The sequence below is a fragment of the Pan troglodytes genome, chromosome 23 (assembly GCF_028858775.2).
Source record: "Pan troglodytes isolate AG18354 chromosome 23, NHGRI_mPanTro3-v2.0_pri, whole genome shotgun sequence".
Classification (NCBI taxonomy): domain Eukaryota; kingdom Metazoa; phylum Chordata; class Mammalia; order Primates; family Hominidae; genus Pan; species Pan troglodytes.
Genome location: NC_086016.1, coordinates 35,690,931 through 35,708,199, shown reverse-complemented (window position 1 = coordinate 35,708,199; position 17,269 = coordinate 35,690,931). Strand labels below are relative to the sequence as shown.

The following is a 17,269-nucleotide window of genomic DNA, read 5'->3' as shown; positions in this document are numbered from 1 at the left end:
TCACTACCAAAATGTCATCTCTTTCACCCTCACCACCATGTAGCTTTTGTGCTCCTCCTTGTAGAGTTGTCATATATGGTTGTGCAGGTTGTTTTCCATCTAACTCTGAGAGTGTCCGGCATATTACCTGTTGGTTTATGTGGAAGGCTCCCTGGGAAGTGGGCCATTCTCAAGCTCAGTTGTTGTGTGTGGCAGCCCAGCACAGCGGCGCATCCATGTTCTGATGTTTGTGGAGTTTTTTGTATTCTGTCTTCCTCTGACTCTCCAAGATTGTAAGCTGCTTGAAGAGGACACTCGTAGCTCATTCATCACCTGTATCCCTGTTGTAACTTATATGTAGTTATTGCTTAATAGCTCTTTGTTAGATATTCATTCAGCCCGTTTTTTGTCTGTGCTTGGAAGAACTAATTGAAAATACTTCATCAAAAACGCGATGCAAAAGTAGTAGAGAAAAAAGCAGTATCATAAGTTAATATTGGTAATAGATAACCTGTATTGAAATCTTACCATATATCAGGTAGTACTTTACTAAGCACTTTATGTTTATTATGTTATTTTATCCTCACGATTATCCAATATAATATTCCTTGCTTCCCATTATCTCTTTCCTGCTTTGGAGATGAGAAAATGAGGCCTTGAGAGATGAAGTGACTTGCTTACAGTCACTCAGTAGGTACTGCAGCGGGGATGCCAAGCCAGGCATTCTGGAACACAGTCCAAACTCCGAACTCTTGATACAAAGTGTGCCATCAACTGTTTCTGCCCTCCTGTGCTGGTGGTTACAGTGATAATATAAGGAGGTGCATTGGCTTTTTGTTGTTGTTACAGGAATATCTATTCAGGACCCATGATTCACCAGGTTCTTTGCTGGATACTGCGGATGGGGATGAAAAGATGGTTTCTGTCGTCTGTGGTCTCACAGTAGGGACAAGGAGCCAGCAGTTTAAATACATATCACAATGCCTTGCTACAGATGGCAGATGAGCTTTTCACACAAGGTGCAGAGTTAGCAGAAGAAAGACACGAGGAAGTGCTCAAAGAAGGTTTCCAGGAGGAGATGACTTACAAAGGGAATTTTGAAGAATGAACAGGAATTCATGGGGCTTCCAAGCAGGGAAGGGCATTCCATGGAGAGGGAACAGCACAAGCAAAGATACAGAAATGTGGAAAGTATGATGCGTTAGAGCAAATATAAGAAGCTTGGTCCATTTATTATTGTCACCCCATGGCTAAAATTAAGCTGCCCCTCTACTGTAGATGAACATGCAACTTGACCATGATATAGGCTTACCTTTATCCATTCTCCATTAATAAGAATCCATTATGGCAACTGTGGCCTTGGGAGACAGTCGTGGAAACACTGAGGGCCAAATGGACCGTCTGTCTCCCTGGTGACTTTGTCCTGCTGCCTCTGACTTGGCCCTCAGGTAAGCCACTGGCCAGTGGGCAAACACAGCATTGTCCCTTCATGCCACCAAGCATCACCAAGGTCCAGTGGCAGCTTCTTATAGGGCATTTAGGGAAGCTCTAGGGAAAATATGCCCCTTTCCCCTGAGCATGGTGAGCATAGATAATTTTATGGGAAAGTTGCAGTCTTTAAAAGGCAGTGGGTCCCATGGGGAAATTCTGCAGTGCTGACTGTTTATTCAGTTTATTACCCTTAGGCACCTGTTACATGTATGGCAGGTTGGCCTTGAGAAATAACTTTCTTCAGGTCTAGACCCACCCATTCAGCAGCAGCACTGGCTTTGCCACCCCTGACTTCAGCTTGGTTGCCCAATCCCAGACTCACTGTCCTCCTCCAAGGTGCCTTTCTCATTGTATTCCCTGTCCTGGAGCCATTGCCACCGACCCAGGAACCCCAGTGTTGCCTTCTGCTCCTCCCTCTCTCTCTTTTTTTTTCTCATATCTAAGATCTGTTCTCCTGAAATCCTCTAGATCCAGCTTCCTTGTTTTTCTTCCTGGGATAGACACTTTTTTTTTTTTTTTTTTTTTTTTGGAGATGCAGTTTTGCTCTTGTTGCCCAGGCTGGAGTGCAATGGCGCGATCTTGGCTCACAGCAACCTCTGCCTCCCAGGTTCAAAGTGCTGCTCCTGCCTCAACCTCCCAAGTAGCTGGGATTACAGGCATCTGCCACCACGCCCGGCTAATTTTGTATTTTTAGTAGAGACAGGGTTTCGCCATGTTGGTCAGGCTGGACTCGAACTCCTGACCTCAGGTGATCTGCCCACCTCGGCCTCCCAAAATGCTAGGATTATGGGTATGAGCCACGGCACCTGGCCAACACTGTCTTAATCGGATTCTCATTTCACATCCACCAAGTCTAATGATCTCCTAAATGACATGTCTACATCTGTTCCCCTCATCTCCCATCTATCCATTCAGTTCATTGATTCAACTCCTACTCTCTTCTAGGCACTGTGCTGTAGATCATGGGCCTGTCTATTTGAACGTATCTGATGTGATCCTTGAGCTTGCTGAGCTCACATGGGGGGTGTAGACAAGTAGACAGGCAACCACTACATAAGGATGAGTAGGCCGGTACGTATGGCTGGGATAACAGTTAGGAAGGACCCCTGACCTAGATGTGGGTAGTCAGGAAAGGATCCTAGGAGCAAATGATGGTGGTCCTAAGGCAGACTAAGAGATAACCAAGTGCTGAATGTGGAGGTGCAGGGTGGGCAAGACTGTGAGCTCCATGACAGCAGGGGCAGTGCGGGTATGTCTGACTCACCACTGTGTCCCCAGCATCCAGCTCATCCCCTGACAAATAGGGTGTACTCAGTGAGGATTTATTGAATGAGCAACTGCGGGACAGATGCCTGCAGAGCAAGCTAAATATGATAAGGCCCAGGGTGGAGAGAGAGCACGGGGTAGGGGGTGGGAAACTGAGAGATGGTCTGTATGTCTGGAACATAGGACAGGTGTGAGGAGTGACTATGCCGACGGCCGAGAGCTGAAAGGCCAGTCATCCTGCCCCCGACACCTCCCTGAAGTCTAGTCTGTTTATTTTTATTTTATTTTATTTTATTTGTTTATTTTGTGATGGGGTCTCGCTCCGTTGCCCAGGCTGGAGTGCAGTCGCGCAATCTCGGCTCACTGCAACCTCCACCACCCAGATTCAAGCAATTTTCCTGCCTCAGCCTCCCAAGTAGCTGGGACTACAGGCACGTGCCACCACACCAGGCTAATTTTTTGTATTTTTAGTAGAGATGGGGTTTCACTGTGTTACCCAGGATGGTCTCGATCTCCTGATCTCATTATCTGCCCGCCGTGGCCTCCCAAAGTGCTGGGATTACAGGTGTGAGCCGCCGTGCCCGGTCCAAACTGTTTTAATTAAACTTTCATTGCATTCTCATGTCCTTCTCTGCTCCAACCCTGGAGCCCTACTAAGCCCCTCCGCCCCCGGCCCCCACTCCTAATACACCCTGGGCCCAGCCTTTGTCTCCTGTTGCTCTCCTCAGATTGCATCCCCTCTGCCTTCTTCTCTTGTCAAAGTCCTGCATTTCCCTTTAGGGCACAGCTTCCCTCTCCTCTTACACGTCCTTCTGACCCCGTCAGAATTGGCTGCTGCTCTTACTCCCATGGAACTTTGTGTTCTTTTGTAGTCCTTATCACATTTTGCCCCGTGCTTATATTTAACTGCGCGCGTCTGTCTCTGAGCAGTATGAGCTCTTTGAGGTCAGCGGGCCGGGTCATTCTCATCTTTGTATTTCCCACAGTGCTTTATTTCTAGTAGGTACTCATTCATGGCATTACGCTTTATGTCATTATTTGTAGTAGCACAATAGTATTTATGCTAGTAGTTCTTGACTGACGTATTGCTTTGTATCTAGCCGGTAGGGCGCATCTGCTATTGATTATTATCCCATGTTTATTTTTGATGTGCCGTATTTTGCACTTCTTATTTTATTTAATCAACACAGCAGCCTGATGAGAAGGTCTTTCTCCACATTTTCCAGAATGTAGAAATAGCAGTGCAGAGGGGTAAGTGACGTGCTCAAGATTCCCACTCATACATTTCAGACCTGGGTTTGGAACCTGTTTCCATTTAACTCCGGAAGTTTTGCCCTTGCGTAATGCTCCTTGGTATTTCGGGTGCTGCCTCAGTAAAAGCAACATCAGACATCTCAGCTCCTAACTGAAAGTGTTCAGGGCATAATGAAGTTGTTTGCCACCAGAATCTGATTTTATTATCAAAAGTATTAAAGTAACCACTTGGTTGGCACGGAATCCACTTCGGTCTGAGTTCTGGCCACCAAAGCTTTCAGTAGAGGCTGGAGGCCATTGGCTTAGTATACAACCTGGAAGTGGTCTATTTCAGATGAATAAAAGCTATAGAAATATTAAAAGTGAGGACAGGCTGTCACTGGGTGATGGGAGCTCCCGATGACTCCATCTTAAAGCCTGGTTTTCTTTTGGAGAGGAACAAGCAGAAGACAGAGCTTACACTGTGCTATGGGAGAAGTCTCTTGCCAGCCGCCTGCAGCCAGTCTAAAAAACTTACCCTATGTTGTTGTGTTTCTGCGTTAAGGCTGATAAGTCAGATATAAAGGTTGACCAAATTGTTAACACATGCTCTACTTACGGCTTTCAGAAAAAAATGAATCCTAATAATAGGTATGGTGTTTGGCCTGAATTGGGTGTCAGTAGTGATTGGTGGTTGGTTGTCCCTTCTCTGAATCACGGAGGTTGGGTAAGATGCCTTCTCTCCTTTTCAGCTCCTGCAGCCTCACCAGTGAGCACTGTTTTCATAACATTCCAGATTTACTTTCACAATTGCCGTTAGAAACATGCCCCACTGTAGGAACTGTGAAGAGTGTGTTTTTGCAGCTGTAATTCAAAGAGCCGTACCTCTCCACCTGACCCTTCCTTCTCACACTCCCCACAGACGGAACCCTCTGCACTTCCACCTTATTGCTGACTCCATTGCGGAGCAGATCCTGGCCACGCTCTTCCAGACCTGGATGGTGCCCGCTGTGCGTGTGGACTTCTACAATGCAGACGAGCTCAAGGTATGGGCAGGAGGGGAGGCACCTCCGTGATCTCCTCTAGCTGGAAGCGTTATTACTTGTGGTTGAGCAGACTGTAGCAATGCCAGAAATCTCAGCTCCTAACTGAAAATGTGTAGGGCATAAGGAGGTTGTTTGCAGCCAGAATCTGATTTTATTATCGACGTGTTAAAGTAACCCCTTTGAGTGCACAGAATCCACTTTGCTCTGTGAGTTTTGACCACCAAGGCTTTCTGGAGACGCTGGAGGCCATTGGCCTGGTGTATAATCTGAAAGTGGTCTATGGTAGCTGTCATCTAGAGAGTTCCGTTACCCAATGAAGTAAAGGCTGAACTCAGACCACCATGGGCTGGGGTTTAAATTTGCATATTGTCACTTACTGATCAGAAGACACAAAGTAAACCACGCATCTCTGCTGGACCTGTTTTCTCATCAGTAGAAAAGGTGGATGAAATACCAAACTCATGGGGATAATTAAGAGGCTGAAATGAGAGAATATATTTGAATGTGCTTTAAAAAGACACTGCTGAATAAATATTAAAGGTTATGTCAGGCTGGAGGGGTTTCAACCAAATGAAACCTTTTTGGTCATCTCATCCCCTTACAATTTTTTCGTAGTGCCATTTTGCTTGCATCGTGTTGAGACCCACAGCCCGATTAAGAAGTCCTGTATATTCTGGCTCTTGATTCTACTTCCGGTCTTGTCACTGGCATTCCTGTAAACCTTCGCTATTCCTTTAACTCTAAGTAGCAGAGCACACCTCTGGTTCCCTTTGCCCCCTCTTCTGTGTTTGAGTCTTTGCTTATTCTGTTCCTTCCATCTGATATTTCCTTCCCACCTATCTTGCCACAACTCCTGTTCATACTTCAGGACTCAGCTGCAGTGCCAACTCCTCTTAAAAAACAGCCTGACTTCCACAGGAAAGAGGAAGACATTTTTTGTTCACTTGTCTGTCTACTGAACCTTTCTTAATGGGGTAGGAGGAGAGGAGCCGCATCTTATTCTTTTCTATATTTCTGGTGCATAGTAGGTACCCACTAATGCTTGTGGATTTAACAAATTGCTGTGATTAGAGGAACATGTAACTTTGCAGAAATACACTGATGCTCTGTCTCTGATCACCTTGGGAAGGACTCAACACCTAAGCATGAGGCTGACTCTGGCAAATTGCTTGTTCCAAACCTCATAAAGCCATTATCTTTTCATTTTAGAGCCATAGCATTTTTAATAGATCAGTGACATGCCAGCCAGAGTTTCTGATTTTCACATATTTCAGGCTCTGAGGTTGATGGAGATGTTCAGAATTTAGCATTTGGGGATTGTCGTGGTAATTTGCGTGCCATTCCAATCTATTCTAAGCTAAAATTGATTAACACTCTTAAAAAGGGAAAAACAAAATTTAGCAAATTGCTGCGCTAATTAAGGTGAAAGCAAGCCACTCTGTCTCCCAGGGTCTTAGCGCCAACACCATGGGGGAAAAGCAACACGGGAGGAGGAGCAGCAGCTGGTTCCGAAGGATGCCTCTGCCGCTGTGTTCACCATTTGCCTTTCTTTGGGTAGGAGTCCAGTGCCATGTCCCCTGTGAGCCTGCACCCTTTACTTTGTAAGAAGACACCGAAGTGTGCTGGGCGTAGTGGCTCATGCCTGTAATCCCAGCACTTTAGGAGGCTGAGGTGGGGAGGATCACTTGAGCCCAGGAGTTTGAGACCAGCCTGGGAAACATAGTGAGACCCCCACCTCTACAAAAAATTTTTTTAAATTAGCCAAGTGTGATGGCACACACCTGTAGTCAGTCTAAGCTGCTCTGGAGGCTGAGGGCAGGGGGATCACTTGAGCCCAGGAGTTCGAGACCAGCCTGGGAAACGTAGTGAGATGCGTGTCTCTACAAAAAACTAGCTGGATGTGGTGACTGCACCTGTAGTCCCAGCTACTCTGGAGGCTGAAAAAGGAAGATCACTTGAGCCCAGGAGTTCAAGACTGCAGTGAGCTATGATCGTACCACTGTATGCCAGCCTGGATGATAGAGCTGGCATGTGGTACAATTGTAGTGGTATGCATTATGATGTGGTACAGTCATAGTGGTAAGATCATGGCTAAATGATTGTATCATTTTTTTTCCTCAAAAAAGGAAAAAAGAAAAAGAAAATACAAAGTGATTGGGAAAAAACTAATTTCAAATCCTGGTTTACCGCCGAAGAATTTTCTAACTGGTTTTGAACCTTGGTTCTCTCAGCTCTCAGATGGCTTGGGACTGAGTCAGCCACAAAGGAAGGGATGAAATAAGATGGCTTAGTGTACACGACATGACAGCTTCTTAAAAATGCTTCATTCCACTTGTAGCCAAGGCCAGAATGACTTAAAATGCACTTGGGTGGTGTGGCCGGTTGTGAAATCCATCAACAGCTAAGAAGTTGAAGGAGTAAGGTACCATGGACTGGAATTCACTCCTGGAAGCCCCTTCCATGAGGTCTCTGATGAAAGGGGAGAAGGGGAGGTAACACTGATGCTCTGACTCTGTCATGCCTACTTTAATCCAGGGAGACCAACTGTCTATTATTTTACGTGCTGGCTTTATATATATATACATCCGAAATAAATCCTTCATGGCTTAAAAAATAATAATTTAGAAAATACAATCTGATACGTTCAAAAGAATATCGTCTCTAGAGTCCTGTCCTCTAACCCGATGTCTACTATCGAAGACTTCATCAAAGTTTCCTGACACCTGCTTTTTATTCCCCTACCAATTAACCACCTGTCTCTCTCACATTCCTGAATCCCATGAGAGTGTTGTCAGAATCCAGTACAACAGTGAGTATGAAAGTATTTATAAAACGTAATTTTTTCATAATACTAGTAACTATGGTTCATGACAAAGCCAGGATGAAAACCCAGGCCTGTCTGACTCCATGATCTATTAGTCTGTCTATGTTTTAGTTTATACATAACCCAGATCAACAACCCCAAAGCCATGATCTGCCTACTCCACCAGCCTGACAGCCCCTCTGTAGTGGCATCACCATCTGCTTAGTTGCTGATCTGGAACTGAGAGCTCATCTTTGTCCCTTTCTCTTGCCCTGAGTCTAACCACATCACACCCTAGCGTGGCTCCATCTCCCCTGTACCTACCTAGTCCATGCTTTGTGATCTTTCCCCAGCACAATGGCAAGTGTTTTTCACACTAGTCTCTTCCCTCCACTGCTCACCTCTCCTTCCCCATATATTTTCTCTCAGCAAAAGTCAGCTTTCCAAAAACAAGCGCAGTCATGCCAATCTTTTCCTCTGGGTAAAATCTTTTCTGGTTTCCTACTGCTCTGAGCTAGAGGCCACAGTTTTTGTTTGTTTGTTTGTTTTGCAGACAGAGTCTTGCTCTGTTGCCCAGGCTGGAGTGCAGTGGCGTGATCTCGGCTCATTGCAACCTCCACCTCCTGGGTTCAAGCGATTCTTCTGCCTCGGCCTCCTGAGTAGAGTAGCTGGGACCATAGGCATGCACTACCAGGCCCAGCTAATTTTTATATTTTTATTAAAGATGGGGTTTCACCAAGTTGGCCAGGTTGGTCTCGAACTCTTGACCTCAAGTGATCCATCTACCTCAGGTGATCTGCCTACCTCAGTCTCCCAAAGTGCTGGGATTACGGGCATGAGCCACTGCCCCCGGCTGAGGCCACAGTTCTTAACTGAGTCGCATCTCTCTGCGGACGCTGGCTCCTGCCTCCTTCCAAGTTGTTCTTGCACGACTTGCGTCCTTCCTCACTCTCCAGTCCTGCAGATTCACTTTGCTCCTTCTTTCCCACCAGAGCGCCTTTGAACAGGTTATTTCTTCTATTTATTAAACTGTTGCCCAACCTCCTTCCTTTCCCCCATTGCTAATGAATAACAAGTTCTTTTGCTAAAGTTACATGTACTCAGGGAAACTTTCCCTGTCTTTATCATTTCATAGGGGTTGCTTTGTTACATGTTCTCCTAGAATCACATACATTTCTTCGGTAGACTCAACACAGAGGGTATTCTTTCATACTTTTGTGTGATGAGCTAATAGATGTCTATCTCCTATACTGTAAGCTCCCAAACCAGGATCACGTCTGTTTTTCACCACCTTTGTATCCCAAATGCCTGGCGTGAGGCTTTTAAAGATGTTTGCTAAAACATTTTTAAAAGAAGCTTTATAGATGTGTGCTAAAACTCATAAAGATGCTTGCTAAACGACTGGCTTATAAAGATGTTTACTAAATGACTGATACACAATGAATTTAGAGCTGGGTCCCTAAGAATAATAAAACCGATGGCACAGTTTCTTTATCACGGTCAGGCCCAGGAACTCACGTTTCTTTATCACTGTAGAGCCCAGGGTCACCACATTCCTAATGCCTATTTGTGTCCCAGAGGCTTGTGTGGGCAGCCAGGAGTTTGCCCACCAGCCACCCTGAAGTCGCATAGATAAGGCAGCTCCATTTGCACCAGCCCATCTCCTAAGAGCAGCTCTGGGACAGGTGAGTGAGTGTCTTTCCATGACAGGTACACTAGGAAGGAAACACATTAATACACCATCCAGTAGACGACCTTAGGGAAGGAGGAAGAACAGGAGAGAAATGGACTTGTGCCGGGTTCCACAGTTGCATTCAGGAAGCATGTCAGATGGTACCCTCAGCAGACACACGTGATGGCCTCCCTTGATACAGCTCCAAGAAATCACTTTGTACAGCTGTTGGAAATGGCATTTCTCAGAAATGTTCCTGTGGGCCCCTTATGATATCTGTTAGTGCTGTAGAATGAAGTAATAGGGAACAGGACATTTGTGAGGGATTGGTGCATGATTAAAAACGAACTGTGGGAAATTCGCAGTGGACTGGTACACTTCTCTCTGTAATGACCAATTAGTGGGGATTTGCAAATAGTGATGGCTCAGCCTGCCTATCTCTGTGGCCTGTGAAATGCTCATTGGTCTTCCCAATGTTTACATGGCCCATTTGTTTCCGGCCTCCAACTCCTAGTACCAACAGGCTACCAGGACTGAAGGTACCTCTGCTCTGAACTCCACTCACTCAAAACATGCAGCTCCTGTCTACAGAAGGAAAACTTATTTTTGCGTAGAGCTTTGTCAATGATGCGTGCTGTCACTCATCTCTCATGATGACCCTGGGGGTTGGAAAGATAAGTATGATTACCTCCACCTCACTTAAGTTAAAGTGTGGGGTTGAAGAGCATTTGCTTAAGATTAGGCTGCTAACAAGTGCTGACGCTGATATTTGACTTTTCCCTTCCCAAAAGAAATGGTATGACATAGAGGACTGTATAATTCAGTAGACATGGATGTAGCGGAGATCTTAAGGGAATTTGAAAGATATGGGCCACAGCCCCTGGGGAATGACTGTTGGTTACCACTGTCGAGTTGCACTTGAATTCAAAATTCCTCTTTTCCATGGCTTTGGATCCCACAGGCTGTGGTCTAACATCTGTTGTTTAAGAATCACTTACTCAACCATTGTGGAAGACAGTGTGGCAATTCCTCAAGAATCTAGAACCAGAACTACCATTTGACTCAGCAATCCCATTACTGAGTATATACCCAAAGGATTATAAATCATTCTACTATAAAGACACATGCACATGTATGTTTATTGTGGCTCTATTCACAATAGCAAAGACTTGGAACCAACCCAAATGCCCATCAATGATAGACTGGATCAAGACAATGTGGCACATAGACACCATGGAATACTATGCAGCCTTTAAAAAGGATAAGTTCATGTCCTTTGTAGGAACATGGATGAAGCTGGAAACCATCATTCTCAGCAAACTAACACAAGAACAGAAAACCAAGCTCTGTATGTTCTCACTCATAAGTGGGAGTTGAACAATGAGAACACATGGACACAGGGAGGGGAACATCACACACTGGGGCCTGTCAGGGGGTGGGGGCTTGGGGGAGGGATAGCATTAGGAAAAATACCTAATGTAGATGATGAGTTGATGGGTGCAGTAAACCACCATAGCACATGTATACCCATATAACAAAACTGTATGGTCTACACATGTATCCCATAACTTAAAGTATAATAATAAAGAATCATTTACTTCATTTCTCATGTTTTACATGGTTCTCTCATGGTCTGTTTCTCACAACACCTCTATGGACTAGGTCCTGTTATTATTCCCATTGTACATACAAAGGAACTGAGGCATAGGGGAGTTAACTAACTCCAAATCATGTAACCTGTACGTGGCAGAGCCAGGATGAATATCCAGAACTGTCTGACTCCAGTATCTGTGCCCTTTCTCCTATGTCCTGTTTCCCTCTCTGTGGCTTATTTCAGCTAAGTTACTGTCATCGTGTCTAGACAAGGACTCTCTGAGCTTTTGAGGGGGGCAGGTTCCTTCTCTGGGTGTTCCTGAAGAACCAGTATATTAAGCATGGCTCCTGCATGGAAGGCCTGCTGGGAATGGTACTTCCTGTAGAGGATGAAAGGGAGCCCTTCTAAGGATGCTGCTGAGGAGGGGGATGGCTCTGTCACTTCCATCCAAGGATCCTGTTCTAAACTAACAGTCATCACTCTAGACAGTTGGCTTTAAATCAGGAAAACATTTCTTGCCAGTTTTCAGACAAGGCCCTACATGTCTACCAGCCTTTGATCTTGCTCCAGCTGGCCCAGAAAGTCACCCCCATGCCATCACTGGGGTGCGCGTGATCCCGAGCTCAGGAAGGGAAGCGGCAGGGCAGTGGCTGTTTCATGATTCACCTGTCTAGCTGGGAGCCCTAATTTTTCTCCTTTTCTCTTAGACCCAATGCCCGCTTGTTACCAACATCAGAAAGATGATGAAGTGAGATTCAGGACTGTGGCTGCAGAAAATATTGATGGTGTACTCTAAAAACTGGCCTCCTACTCATCCTTAATTGCCTTTGTGCTGGTCTCTGTGGAGGATGGCAGAGGTTGTCTTTAGATAACTGTAATCTTCCAGCCCCCTGCCGTCCTTTAGGAGGCAGACTCATTGTTCCTGTCATGTAGGGGGTGGGTAAACTGCTGCCTACCCTATCTGTTTCCTGGGAAGCTATGCTTCCTGAATACTGGACATTTTCTTCTGGGAGAGACTGAAGAGAGCATGAAATCATAGGATTCTAGGATGGGAAGAAGGCTTAATACTTACAAGTTTTGTTTTGTTTTTTTTTTTTCATGAATTAGGCCAAGAAGCGTAACTGAATTGCCCAACAAGAGATCACATATGTTTCTTCCTAACATACAGCTTTTCCCAGAATGGGATCTGGGTTTTCTGGCTGCTGGGCCTGGTTTATAGTTCAGTGGGGACCACACTTAACAATGGTTGAACTTCAGGTGCTGTGACGAAATGCTCTCATGAGGCTGGAGCAGCTCCATTGAAGCTGGGCCTGCAGAAGAAAGAGAGAAGACATAGATATGTCTCATGGAAGAGCATTATCTGCTCTGGGATGCCCTGCAGAAACATGAGAAATGAAGTAAGGTGTGTGTGGCCTTCGGAATCCCCCAGTTCACTAATAATGTGTTAATACCCAGAGCAATGGACAGAGGTGAATAAATAGCCTATCAAAATGGGTATTTCTGGCTCTCCCTTATTGGTGAAGATTGATTGCAGTTAAATGAGGACTTGTAATGGAAGGCAATGCTTGGCACATAATAGGCACTCAAGAAATCTTGCTTTCTTCTTTTTGTTCCTAATGTGGCTGACTTTCATATATTTAAAGATGACTGTAATTAACTTCTTAAATCTTTTCTTTTCTAAGCCCACCATGTCAACCCTTCCTCTTCTCCTTCAACAATGACTGCCGACCTCTCATCAGAGGGTCTACATTTTGGCTTATTTTTCTAGAGTAGTTGATGGATTTATGCTCTTCTTCCCTCTTTCCTTTGTGGTCCTGTGTTATTCGGCAGGGTGACAGAGGTTAAATATTATGCACAGGTCTGGAAAAATTACCACTTTCCTATTTTCTTTATTGTTTTATTGGTTCTTGGATTATCTGTGTGGTTTCTGAATATGAAAGCTGGTTCTGCAAGGTCAGCAGTGTACCTCTGGCCTCTGTCATGGGCTTTTCTGTCTCACACAATGAGGGCAAGATCACAGAATGGACATGGAAAAGCATAAAGCACTTGAAAGCATACCTTTGTGTATTTATAAGACTGATGTTTGACTCTGAAATGTTGGACATGGAAAATTTTAGACAATGAACGCAAACTCTAATCTGCATTATAAAATAATCTTTTTATGTCGTTTGTTCAATTCACTTTTTACACAGGCAGATTTTTCTTTATTTAACAGTCTTCTAATGAATGGGTCTTGTCCCCTTTTGAGAAGCATAGAATCTTAATTAGAAAGGAACTTGGCAGTCATCTAGCATAACCTTCCACTTTCTTCTATAATATTCTATACAAATGGTCATTAATCTTCTGCTTTTGAATACTTCCAGAGATAAGAGATCATTACCTCCCAAAGGACCCTGTTCCATATTTAGAAACTCTATTAGAAATATTCGCCTTATGCCTTACTGAAATCTTCATCTTTTTCATTCTCCTCATTGGTTCACCTGAGCATTAATGAAGATCAAGTGCAAGCCTGTGTACCATTTGTCTGTTCCCTCATCTGCCTTCTCTGCTAGACGGAGGGAATCTAGAGGGCAAGGTCTGTAACATTTATGTTCATGCCTAGCCTTTGGACAAAATCTGGCCAATCCTGGCCTCCAGCAAATACCTGGCTTCTATGTTTTGAGCTACACAGTGTGCATCAACCAGTTGTTTGAAGACCTGACACATTTACTGAGTGAGTCCTCTGTTCTTCTCAGTAATCACTACTCCATTTCTTCAACTGTACCTGAAATGACAGTGCATGGAGCCTAGGTGATAGTTGACCCTTAAAACATGTCTTCTGATCTGCTTGTGGAATAAATGCCTTCCAGGTTGCTGACTTGCTTAAATGTGCTCCCCATTGTGTCTCCATCCCATAGATAGAGACATTCTCTGTGGTTCTGCAAATCACAGCACTTGGTCTAGATCTGCATATGTGACATGCCCCACCTTGAGCTACAGTTGGTCTGAGCTCAGAGTCTTAAACTCATTTAAAAGCAGTGAAGTGTCCCAACTCACCTTTTTTCTCATCCTGAGCATTGTTTCCTTCTCATTCTTATTTATTGTGGTCTTCTCATTCATACTTCATTTAACTGATAAGGAAATGCTTTATCTGTATCAAAATATCTCTTGTACCCCATAAATATATACACCTACTATGTAACCACAAAAAATAAAATTAAAAATTAAAAAAAAGAGAGAGAAGTGCTTTCATATACCTACTTTCATTCTGTCCTCCCAAGAACTCCATGCCACAGAGAGGACATGTGTTTTATTATGTTTTATTTCTAAGGAATTTGCCAAAAGAATTAACCAAATGCTGCTAAAGAGAGCAGCATTTGGATGGAGTGGATGCCAGAATCTCGTTCTTTTGAGCCTTCCCTGCAGTGCTATCTCATGCACCGCAAGTCTTACCTACCAGAAACTTGTGTTAAGAAACAACTTCAGCGGGGCATGGTGGCTCACGCCTGTAATACCAGCCTCGCAGGCGGACCACCTAAGGTCAGGAGTTCGAGACCAGCCTGGCCAACATGGTGAAACTCTGTCTCTACTAAAAATGCAAAAATTAGCCGGGCATGGTGGTGGGTGCCTGTAATCCCAGCTACTTGGGAGGCCAAGGCAGGAGAATCGCTTGAACCCAGGAGGCGGAGGTTGCAGTGAGCTGAGATTGCGCCATTGCACTCCAGGCTGGGCGACAAGAGCAAAACTCCATCTAAAAAACAAAAACAAAAAACTTCATTGATTCAAGAGTGTGGTTATAATGACGGAGTTGGGATCAAAACAAGAAAGACCAGAGGTGTTTGACAAATAATGAGAAAGCAATGGGCAGGGTAAACTGGAAATTATGATGAGGTTAGGAAATTTGCACTGAGCACAGAGTCTTTGTCCAAATGTTATGAAAGGATAAAAGGCTAGAGTTGAGGAGTGAGATGTTAGAGATTTGGTATTTTCGATGAGGCCCTTTTTGGGGTTCTTTTTTTGGCATGTTAGCCTGGGATTGAGTGGCTGAGGTGTTGTTGGAAAAAGTTAATGAAAACTATGGGCTCTAGATACTGCAAGGCCCAGGGTGTTGGCTGCTTCATCCCTAGGATGATGAAACTCAAGGAAAATTGTCAAGCACCGAAAGGAATTGTATACCTGCAGATCAAAAGGAGCCTCGACAACTAAGGTAAAATCGGTGATAAGTTGCCCACATTAGTGTACACCCTAGAAAATTATTTGAATTGCAAGGATTAAAACAAAATCCTTCTTTTAGGAATAGTAATTCTCATTATTAAGAGTTGATTATTTGCCAACCTAATATGCTTAACTTGCATAATCTTCTTTTATCCCTACCATTTCCTGGCGAGGAAACTGAAGCTTAGGAAAGAGACTTGTTCAGATTACTCAGCGAATGCATTGTGGAACCAAAACATGAATTTTGGGTAGTCTGACTCTTGAGCAGCGCTACCCGATGGAAATAAAACGGCAACTCATCTGTGTGATTTTAAATTTTCCAGTAGTCACATTCTGAAAAGCAAAATAGAACCAGTGCAATACATTTTAATAATACATCTTATTTAATTTTATTTATCCAAAATAGTATCGTTTCAACCTGAGATCAGTATTTTGAGAATTACTGAGATATTTTACAGATTGTAAATATTAAGTCTTTGAAATCTGGTATATATTTTGAACGTCTCACTTTGGACTTGCGTATTTTAAGTGCTCAGTAACACATATGGTTGTTGATGGCTGTGGACAAGGTATGGAACTTGGCTTTTAACACTACGTGGTGATACCAGGGCAGAGGGTGGAGACAAGCTTATTATCTTGGAAGAATAAAAATCCCGCCTCAGCTTCTGTACTGTAAGAGTAGGTGTCCAAATAAAATGTCTGCAGAGTTTTGAGCAAAATAGACAGAGACCCAAGAATACCAACCAAGTTCTCTCATGTTATAAGGCGACAGAAAAAAAATGATAGGCTTTGCAGGAACTCAGAAAATATACACCAATAGGCCAGGTGCAGTGGCTCACGCCTGTAATCCCAGCACTTTGGGAGGCTGAGGTGGGTGGATCACTTGAGCCCAGGAGTTCGAGACCCACCTGGGCAACATGGCGAAACCCCGTCTCTACCAAGAAAATCCACAAATTAGCCAGTCTCATAACCTGGTCTCAAAATAAATAAATAGATTTTAAAAAATTTTAAAAACAGAAAAAAGGCTGGGCGCTGTGGCTCACGCCTGTAATCCCAGCACTTTGGGAGGCCGAGGCGGGCGGATCACAAGGTCAAGAGATTGAGACCATCCTGGCTAACACGGTGAAACCCCGTCTCTACTAAAAATACAAAAAATTAGCCGGATGTGGTGGTGGGCACCTCTAGTCCCAGCTACTCGGGAGGCTGAGGCAGGAGAATGGCGTGAACCTGGGAGGCAGAGCTTGCAGTGAGCCAAGGTCACGCCACTGCACTCCAGCCTGGGTGACAGAGCAAGACTCCGTCTCAAAAAACACACACACACAAACAAACAAACAAAAACAGAAAAAAAAAGAAAATATACACAAGTGTATTGTTCTTGAAGAAACTATAGCTTCTTTGCAAGCCACCCAAAAAAGTGATCAAAATGAATATTCAGGAATGAAAAGGTATTGTTATAAAGGGGCAGACAGTGTGTACAGAGTTACACATAGAGTGATATGTAAATAATTGTTTTAAGTCAGTTGCAAGGCTGATTGCAAATGCCAAAAAATATTTGTCTTCAGAACATACGCAAATAATAAGCTGATCACAGCCATTTTAAAACACACTGGAGAGTATGAGTTGGGTTTAAAAGCTGTTAAATATAGTGGATTTTGTGGGGTAACTTAGGTGGTATCTTTTAACTCTTTACTTTGATTATCCTGGAAAAAAGGGTAAGGTGTTTCTGCAAAGCTCAGACATGACCCCAATGAAATAAGTAGAATTAGATCTAATTTATTAGTGATGATTATTTCAAATGAAATAAAGCCTAAGTAAGAAGCAAAGATGAGACAGAAAAAAATAATAATAATAAAAAAATGAACTATTAGATAGCCACATGGGAAAAAATTAATCTTGCTCCTCACTTCATACAAAAATTAACTTGAAATGAATCTTAACACCTAAATATAGGAGCTAAATCTGTAGAACTTATAGAGGAAAACAAAGAAAAT

General features: G+C 43.8%; 1 protein-coding gene across 12 annotated transcripts in view; it reads left to right on the top strand.

Moving 5' to 3' along the window:
* Positions 1 to 17,269, top strand: part of LARGE1 (LARGE xylosyl- and glucuronyltransferase 1) — an 851,853-nt gene that overhangs the window by 310,570 nt on the left and 524,014 nt on the right. For all 12 annotated transcript variants that reach the window (XR_010156081.1, XR_010156082.1, XM_063808040.1 and 9 more), the window contains one exon: positions 4,892 to 5,015. Coding sequence is in view for 10 of the 12 variants with exons in the window: in XM_063808040.1 (XP_063664110.1) it covers positions 4,892 to 5,015 (124 nt within the window). In the remaining 2 variants the exon portion in view is untranslated. The remainder of the gene's footprint in view (positions 1 to 4,891; positions 5,016 to 17,269) is intronic.